Source organism: Meleagris gallopavo, chromosome 1 (genome assembly GCF_905368555.1).
Source record: "Meleagris gallopavo chromosome 1, MGAL_WU_HG_1.1, whole genome shotgun sequence".
NCBI lineage: Eukaryota > Metazoa > Chordata > Aves > Galliformes > Phasianidae > Meleagris > Meleagris gallopavo.
Window position 1 is genome coordinate 170,074,103 of NC_139404.1, and position 10,027 is coordinate 170,084,129.

The window sequence follows — 10,027 nt, forward strand, 5'->3', positions numbered from 1 at the left end:
ATAAGATGATTTTTTAAAACACTCCTACACTGTTTTACAAATCATTGCTGATTGCAAGTGTGGTGGTGATGCTGATGATGATAGCACCATATTCTCAGGTGTTAAACTGTAAATTTCAGTAATAAATGACATCCTAGCTTAATTATTTTCATTTAACACTGACAGGATCGTTGTAATCATAGCAATAGATCAAACTCCATTTTTAAAATATGTATGTGTCTTGAGACATTTTGTGAAAAGATCTGTACAAAGAAACCATAGCTGCAGTTTCAGTTTTAATGAATAATCATGTACTGCACATTCCAGTATCCTGCACAGTGTTATAATATGCATTTTTTTCATTAAATAATTTAAAATCTCTGTAGCTCAAAAGTTTGTAACTTTTCTGCCTTCTTGTTTTGCACAAAGAAAAACTAGAAAATTTAGACAAGTTTTCTTCTACCAGATTTACTCAGTGCTTATTTTAGTGCTATGGATTGTGTAAATCTACTGCTCACAGTTGTTACTTTAAGAAGTAAGGCCCTGATCACAACAGCTGGACGTTCACACTTCTTTCCTTTCTTTCTGCAGGACATGAAAGCTTTTTTTTTTTCTTTTTTTCTTTTTTTTTTTTAAGAAAGAGAGAGAGAAAGAGAAAAACATTGAGCTTTTTGGTTGTTTTTTTTTTTTGTTTTGTTTTTGTTTCATTTTTCTATTGTTAAGCTATGCTAACATCATCCACAACAAATATTGCTACGTACAAACTACATTTAAGTAAAGACACCAAACAGTAACTTGTAAAGATTCAGTATTATCATCTGGTTCTTATTTTAAAAGAAGTTGTTCATTTTATTTGGTCAGAAGTTGGCAAATGGGAGTTTAGCTGTCTGATGAAATTCAGAGTGACCCCCATGGTGATTTAGTGGCAGTTTATCTGTTCTTTGTTGAATCTGTTGTTTTCCATGGTACGTTCTTAACATGGTGCTATTGTGCAGGCAGTGCATACAGACTGTGTGTTTAACATTTTAGGACAAAAAACATTAGTTAGGTGAAGCTGGTCGCTAAGAAATTGTTTTGGTTTGGTTCAAATATTTCTAAATAGAGTTATGACTTAATGTGTGGTAAACTATGGAAGGTTCTTAATGTAGGATACAAAACAGTGTTTGGCTTAAAGGACGGAGAATGGGCGTTCTGTGTGATTATCCTGCATCCTTAACACTGAGTGCGTGCTGCAACACTCGTGTCATGTAGAAATTAACACTTGCCATTTAAAAAATGGGACAAATTTCAGTGCTAAGTAAGATTCCATTAATCTTATTATACAAAAAAAAAAAAAAAAAAAAAAGACAGGCCTTTTATAACAAACTAGCACTTTTTATTTTTCTCAATGAGCAGGGTCTGGAACTCCTAAACCATCTACTCCTACTCCAACCAACACCCCTTCATCGACCCCACACCCTTCTGATGCTCAGAGCTCAACTCCTATTACCCCTTCTGCCACCCCTACTCCCCAAGAATCAGGCTTCACCCCTCAGCCCACTTTGTTAACCCCGTTTGCTCAGCAGCAGATGTCTCTGAGCCAGGCACTGCCTGTAATGACCATTCCTCTTTCCACCATGGTAACATCCATTACTACAGGAACAACCTCCACCCAGGTCATGGCAAACCCTGCAGGACTTAACTTCATCAATGTAGTGGGCTCTGTGTGGTAAGTTCTTTGTTATGACGATTTCTTAGTTGGGTTGGTTGGTGGTGGATGAGGTTGGGTTTTTTTTCATTTTCTTTTTTCCTTGTTTCATTTTTGTTTTTTTGTTCTTTTGCACAAAGCTGTTCAGCATCCTTTAGGAGGATAGGTATTTCTCAATATTTGCAATACAAAAAGATCATTGACTTTGTAATTATGAAGTGGAAACCCACTAGAAACTATTTATATTTCTGAAATTTAAGGCCTTTACTATCAAAATATTGAAAGAATTCCATTAAGAAAATTTTACTTTCAGCTTTTCCAGATGCATATAATTGAATTCCATAAGCTGTGCCATAAGCTTAAGACTTCTCTACATGAGAAATGGAAAGATTTTCATTTTTAACATGTCTATGAATGAAAAATGTGTAAAACTTAAGAAAAGAGCAAGTACGTTTTCTGACAGTTTAATCAAATACTGAAGTAAAAAGTCCTTTGATCTGTAAAGCTCATTTTGCAGTATTAAGAAATAATGCTGCTGGTGAGAAAACGTTACATGGTATGAAGTGAACTGCTTTTAGACTGAATGAAAATACCACAGTCAGTGTAGGATGGACTGTGTAAGATACACGGTGCTCTTCAATGGAGTTATCAGGCACTGGAGTTTCTTATCTGAGATGTTGGCACTTGATCAGTGCTGATTAGTTGAGGAGGCTTCATTATGGTGCTAGAAGAAAACATGAGCCGTTCCTCAGCTTTTTGGTGCAATACTCCAACCATTCTGAGGACTGATCTTTTCAGTCTTTCTAAAATAAAAGAACCACTTATGTTTTCTATGGATTAACCTAAATAAAAAATTGTTTGCTGGAATATGGATTTACATGTTTGTTATACCTAGGCATAATGATTTTTATTTTTTTTTTCACACTGCCTTGATGCTTTATCCATAATCTTATTTCTGGCAAACAATTGAATTACTTTCCACAAGACAGAGGGCAAAACCTCAGATACTTGGCTTTGCTTGTACCACTTGGATTTGATGTGTTGTCTTTCCTCTTCTACAGTGGAGCACAGACATTGATGAGTGGTTCAAACCCTATGTTGGGGTGCAACACTGGTGCCATAGCCCCTGCAGGTATAAATCTGAGTGGCATTTTACCATCAGGAGGTCTGGTACCAAGTGCACTGCCCGCTGCAATGCAGTCTGCCTCTCAAGCAGGTTAGTGTGAATAAAATGGAAAGCCACCCTTCAGAGAGGGACAATGTGAGAACATCTTGTGAGAACAATGGGCCAAAGTGGCTGTTTGTGGATGAATGGTTATCTGATGACTTGAGCTCTGGAACAGCATAAATACTTTTCACATTCTAAGTGTAGGCAAATGACAGATTATTTGACTATTAAAAGCTAGGCTGGGGAAATATACTTTACATCCAGATTATACTTGACACGCCCAGCAGGATGTTTAAGGTCAAATCCAAATTCAGGTACAACTTTGATAATAACTGTGTGGAAATAGACATGACTGAATGTAGAAAGAGGCCTCCGTTTTTAAATGTGCAGAGTGTTTTATTCTATCTATCTATCTACTTAATTCTAGATGGACAATGAATTTGTTTCTAATCGCTTTCAAATATGACTATATAAATAACTCAGTATGCTTCAGTATTTATTAAAGCAGTATTTATTGTTTCCAAAAAAATAAACTAAGACAAAGAACCTGAAAATATGATTACTGAATCGAGAGGATAGAAGGGACATCAAAATATGTATCTCTTACACTGACAGTGTCAGATCTAAGCTCATACTGAGCTGTCCGTATCTAAACTCTCCATAAATGGTTTTGCTCACAAAGATTCCAGTCTCCCTCAGTAACTGTTTAGAGTAGTTCATGATATGTATAAAATGTTTTCTTCTAACCACAGCTCATCTCCTTAATTGCAAGTTAAACTACTTTTTCTCCTATTCCGTGCAGAATTCCGTGTGGAATATAGTTGTTCACCATTTCTCTTTACCTTCTGTCAGAAACATGCTGTTGTGTCCCACATTTGTCTTGTCTTTCTGATAGGTTGTATTTTTCAAAACTTTCATAATCCTGTCACTCTTTTCTAGACTGTCCAATTTGCTCACATCCTTAAAATGTGATACCCAAAACTGGACACAAGCTTGAGCTTGGCTGATTTACCACTGTGGAGCACAGCAGAATAACTGCATCTCATCTCTTCCACAACATTCCTGTTAACATTTCCCCAAGTGAGGTCTGCCTGTTTTTATTTGCGTTTTTTTTTCCTGCAACGGCATTGCATTAACCTACGATTGGCTGTAGTGGCTTAGGCCAAAAATCCACCCAGTTTATGTTCTGTCTCTGACAGTGGCCATTAGAGGATGCTTAGGGAAGAGTTTAAGGTGAGGCAGATGTAAAGCGATGCATCCTTTGGTCTATGACTGTACATCTTCTGGCAGTCTCCAGCTGTGGGGCTTTCTCAGCTGCAGACTGCTTAATAACCAGTGGCAGATTTAATTCTGGGATCTTACTTGATTGGTTTTTGAAACCCATTTATAGTTTTGTTACCTGCAGCATTTTGTGACAGTTCTGTAAATGTAAACTGTGTGAAGAAGTTCTTTTCTTCTTTGCGTTCTATAATTTGTGCTATGGATTATTCAGATATACCTGTAACTTCTGTAATTTCACATTTCTTTGTGTATAGATGCAAAGCTGGTTACTCAGCTTTGTACTTGTTCGTTTGTCCTTTTTGAATTCAATGTCACTGATTTTGGACTTCTTTCCAACTCATTAGGATCATTTCTAATTCTAATCCTGTCCTTTTAGGCATCGTCAACCCTTGCCAGTTTTGTCACAGATTTTTACACTCTACACTGTCATTCACATAACAAATGACAGTAGAGGTTATCTAAGTCCATGGCAGACCTCAGTGGGGATTCTGTTTGACAGCTACTGTTTTACCGGAGCATTCAGATCAGTTTGGTACCCACCTCAGATAACTACATGTAAACCTTTTTAGCGTAGCTTAGAAGAATTCCATGTGGAGTAATGCCAAAAGCCCTATGAATCAGATGCATTTTCACAGGGGCATTTGGAGGGGAGAGCAGCTGCTAAGGTTTTGATCAGGGTTTTGTGGTTTTAATGATTGAGAACCAGCGGACTTGCTACTTCATTCAGTTCTTGGCCATTACTTTATTGTGCAAACAATAAAATGCTTCAAAGCCAGAAGGAGACTCGCTGAAAAAGAACTGCTATAATATTCACCACATTCATCTTTGTCCTAAAAGCATACACAAATTGCAGATTACCGTGTACAGTGTTCAGTAGTTTTTCTGTACAGCCAATTGTCTTTAAATCTGGATCACTGAACAATTCTACTTCAAGGAAAATGTAGCATTCATGTTTAAATACAAAATTTAAGCTTGCCAGTTTTCCCGCTTCAAAATGTTTACAAATAATCCCAGTGGAAGGGTGTATTGATTGCAATACACATATATAAATAAGTAAAGACTTTCTACTAATAAAAAGATGTTTTCTTCAACAGGCAGCCCTTTTGGTTTGAAAAATGCATCAAATCTTCGGCCCTTAAATCTTCTACAGGTAATTGATACACATGGACACAATCCTTTCTTACATTTCTATAGACTCGTGCTTAGTGCTGTTTACTATATTTAGCCCACAAGAATCTTTGAAGCCAGTTGATTGGATAAAGCGTGTACTGCAATTGTTAATTGATTTATTTTTTTTTAAGACATTCAAAATGGGAGGAAATAGTTGTTTCCATAAAGATGTCAGGTGGAAATTATGTTCTCAACTCGCAACAAAGCAGCTAGTTTTCAGTGTCAGTGTAGAAATGCTGACATTTGAATTCAAGAGACTAATCCAAAAATACTGTGTTCAAGTCTTTATTGCAAATCATTTTTTCTTTAAACTAATGTTATGTTTTACATGAGAAGCGAAAAACAGTAGAGTAGAGTCAGGGTTACACATATAAGGCCTAAAAGTGGACGTGAACATGCACAGGTAGGTGCAGTGTTGACTTTAAATTGCTGCTGGCAATGAAAATAAGACTTGATGTGGGATAGGCTGTTAGAAAGGTCTGTAAATATTTTATTTCCTTTAAGCATACATGCAGGTAGAAACATGAGCAAAAGGTGCATATTATGTCTGAATCCATTTCAGGGCAGAACAGGGTGTAATTTCTAGATATTCAAATTACTGCAGAGGTGCAGCTCCAAAATGCCACAAAGGCTGGATGTGGCCGTGTGCAGCCTGGTCTGGTGGTTGGTAAGCCTGCACACAGAGCAGGGGGGTTGAAACTAGATGATCATTATGGACCTTTTCAACCCCAGGCCATTCTATGATTCTATGAAATGTTGCACCATGCTTAAAAAAAATGGATACCAGTAGGAGATCATGGGCAGCATTACCTACTTCATTCTGCCACTCCCATACACACTCCAGAGCTGTGGGAAGGGGACAGCACAGGAGGCAGATATGCCAGAATAGAGCACTTGTATAAAATTAAGTGCTTGTATTTATGTGATTCCAAATTGAAGTATACTCTTTCACATTGCCTTTGTCGCTGACGAGCCAAAAATAATTTGGCTGAAAATCAGTGCATTTAAAATGGGTTAAGGAAGTGGAATCAAGATTCTTTTAACAGTTTTTGCAGGTTCTTAGAAGAATCTGCTAAAATTCAGTGGAATATTCAGAATATGAAATTAAATTAATTTACAGTGCTTTTGAAGACTTTTTGAGTTGCTAAAAAATTTCTGATACTGGTATAATCTACTATATTAATTAGAATACATTGAAATGTATTTTAATTATCTTAAAATTATCTGGCTACAGTGAGAGCAGGATTGATCTCTTCTCACTGGTGACGGATGACAGGACAAGGGGAAATGGCCTCAAGTTGCACCAGGGAAGTTTAGGTTGAATATCAGGAAAAACCGGGTTGTAAAGCACTGGAATAGGCTCCCCATTGAGTCACCATCCTGAATGTGTTTAAAAACCATTTGGATGTGGTGCTGAGGGACATGATTTAGCAGAGGGTAGTAGGGGTAGTATGGTTTGGTTGTGGTTGGACTCAATGATCTCTAAGGTCTTTTCCAACCTGAGTGATTCTGTGATTCTATGAGACTTCTTCACAAAAACAATTGTAAACCAGTGAATTTTAAAAGGTGATTATTTTTTTAATTCTCCAAGGAGTACATCATTATCAGTGCCGTGTTCATCCTAGGACAGGGGGAAATTCAGCAGTTTGCTTGAATTACCTAAGTCTAAAATTGCAGTGGAAACTGATCTGTCTACAAAGTGACAGATTTTGAGTGGTTGGTACTGCCTGTGGCTAAAACTCTTACAAGCACCAGTAGAGCAATTTGGGAAAACTAGCTGCTCTGCTTTTACGCTTCCGAGAATTACATTTGTCTTTCCAGATATGCAGGATTTTTGTACGCAAAATTCTCCATGGTTACACAGCTCAGTTTTTCATAATGTTCACTGTGTTGCAGTAGACTGTTCATAAGTGACTCTTTAAAATGGTTTCAGGGTGTATCACCCCGTGAGATTTATTCTTAGAATTTATTCTTACTTTCTGAGTTACTAAAAAATCATGCAAGTTCGCTCTCTTGGGGTTTATTTTCTAGATATTGAACATTAAGGGCATTCATACAAAGGCTGATTTGAGCTTAGACCTTCCTACGACAGAAAGTTCTTTGGGAGAAAATCCATCTCTCTGCATTGGCTAACTTGCCCCGAGGAACTGTTTGTTTTTTTTTACTACACCTTGTAGTTTAGGACTGGGATCATGAAGCTAGAATGAGCTACTTTGTACACTAAATCCCACAGTTTTTACTAAGGACAGGAAAGCATGTGTTCACAGTGCTGTGAAGCAATTGCTTAGTGGAAAAAAAAACTTTGGCCCAAAAAGACCAAAAATTTTCTGTGCTGCCAATAGAATGCATACATACTTCTTACCTAGGTTTTTTCTTTCCGGTGTTGGTTCTGTGACTTTGTAAGTCTTCTTCGTGGTCTTCAATGAGATAATGATGCATGTCTCAGTGTTCAGTCTTTTAGTCCAATTTACCCAAATCTTACTGGCATTATTTCATATGGTCATTCAAAAGAAGTATTGCAATTGCTGGAAAGGCACCAGCTCAAAAACTGGTGGGTTTTTTTTTTTTCCTCCTTAAAACATTAGCCAGCAGTTTCTGTAAGTCATATGTGTAATACATACTTTCTTACCTTTTGAATAAATGCATAATTTAAGTTCTAGAAAAGTGCGTGATGCAGCACCCTTTCACAGCAGTAGACACTGAATCAGGTTCCAGTAATTCCATTTGTGTGATTAATGTCAGAGCTACTTTGTTTAGAAAACGAAACTTTAAAAGCAGTATTTGTATTTATCATGAAGTTGAGGCACATGTCACACAGTTTAATGTTTTTATGCTTACCCTGTTTTGATTATGATTAGGATCTTTTGCATATTGATGGCTTCAGGTGTCCCCTGAAGGCTTTGGGGTGGGGAGCTAGAGAGGAGACATGATGCCATTACAGCCATAAACTGTAATCTCTGCTGCCTGACAGCAGGGAAGCTGCTATCTACATGGGACTTCTACTATTTCTCCCACACAGCTGTTTGGGGGCATTAGCATCTGTTTGTTATGCTTCAGTAGCAACTCCAGAATAGTTTGTATATAAATGCACCGTGATAGGTAGAATTAAATTAAATGTTTTCAAATAGCACTTCAAAAGATTGTCTTCACACCTGCTTTATTTACTTATTTGTACTAAAGTTTGGTAATAAGGATCAAGCTTTTCATTTTTGCTAGGGGTCTGACCAAGGTCCATCAAATCAAGATCAGGCATTGTCTGCCCAACAAGCTGCTGTCATTAACCTGACGGGAGTAGGGAATTTCATGCAACCTCAAGCCACAGGTATGTGCTTGCTGAGCCTCCTTTTGTATCTGTGTACGTTGATAAATTCACACTGAAATGAAGTTTGGTCTTTCTGATTTAAGAAGATCAGAACAACACGCTATGTATTATCAGCATATGAATTGTACAAGAAATATTTGACTTTCAAAGCATGCACTTCTCTGCTTTGTTTGGCAGTTAAGTGTAGTAAATTTATTATATCGCTGTCACATCTGATCTGAAAACAAGATACAGGAAAATTCCATGCCAGACTTCATTGAGGAATGCTTAACTGTGTGCTGAACATCTAGTATAATAAACCTCTTTGTGTCTCCACAAGCACTTCATAATCTAATTATGTTCTAACTAACCAAGTATGTATATCACGTATATTTTATTCTGTACAGTTTCCAGTTTTACTCAGACTAATTCTATTGACTCTCCTTTTCTGTTACGTTCTTCCTCTGCTTTCCTTTCCCTGCCCTGATAAACTTGACCTGACCTCTTTGACCTGCCTGCTTTCCCCTTCTCCTTTCTTAGTGTTGTCTCAGCTTGGCTCTGCCATGAACAGACCTGGGCAAAGCCTTCCTCAGCAGAGACTGCAGCTCTCTTCTGCCTTACAACAGCAACAACAACAAGCCTTGCAGCAGCAGCAGCAACAGATACAAGTAATCCAGCAACTTCACTCTGACTGTTTAAAAAAAGAAAACAGTAATACAGTTCTTAGCTCCAAATTCAAAAATCTTGGTTTCTGTTTTTTTTAACTGTCATTATGGTCTTAAAAAGAAACAAACCTCTGAATTTTGGCAAATGATCGTGATAAGACTTGAAATCTGTGATTCTCTCAGCTTGGAGCACTGAATTTATTTTTATTCATTTAAACCATCCACCTTCCCGATTTGATAACATTCAAGGAGTGCTTGTGGCACATTACTAAATAAACTGCCAGGTGCCATTAGGATTCCAAAACAACAAAACTGTAAGCACCTGCAAGTTCAAATGGAGTGCAGCTATAGGCAGCATGCGGAAACAGCTCTGGCAAAGCATTCCTTCAGTATTATCATTCATATGGCCTAGGAAAATATTAAAAGATTTCTGCACAGTCTCCTTGTGAAATACATAGAAAATAATACACGGGAAAATGCATTATGCTAAAAGAGTGTCACCAAATGTTTCCTGAAGTTGCTGAGTTACTGCAATGGATAGAAAGGGCAAAGAAGTAGCTGTCAGAGAATGCGTGTAAAACACGAGACATGCCCTCAGGCTTCTGTGCCACTGGTGCTGCTTGACTGTACTCATGATATGTTTCTTTTGTTCACCTAGCACTTCCTCCGTTTTTGTTTCCCCCCCACCACCACCACCTTACTGTCGTTCTTTCTGATGTGAACCATAGTTTTGAAGCTAACACTAACAAGCTTTTTCTCCTCCTCCTTTGTGGCAG

General features: G+C 37.6%; 1 protein-coding gene across 10 annotated transcripts in view; it reads left to right on the plus strand.

Annotated features, from left to right (window-relative positions):
* The window catches only part of SUPT20H (SPT20 homolog, SAGA complex component), a 36,724-nt gene that overhangs the window by 26,147 nt on the left and 550 nt on the right, over positions 1 to 10,027 (plus strand). For 7 of the 10 annotated variants that reach the window (XM_085215987.1, XM_085215989.1, XM_085215990.1 and 4 more), the window contains 4 exons: positions 1,375 to 1,687; positions 2,728 to 2,882; positions 5,210 to 5,265; positions 8,502 to 8,607. In XM_085215987.1, coding sequence (XP_085072113.1) covers positions 1,375 to 1,687; positions 2,728 to 2,882; positions 5,210 to 5,265; positions 8,502 to 8,607 — 630 coding nt within the window. Of the gene's footprint in view, positions 1 to 1,374; positions 1,688 to 2,727; positions 2,883 to 5,209; positions 5,266 to 8,501; positions 8,608 to 9,126; positions 9,255 to 10,027 lie in introns of all 10 variants that reach the window. The other 3 variants (XM_085215994.1, XM_085215995.1, XM_085215996.1) reach the window with 2 other exon arrangements.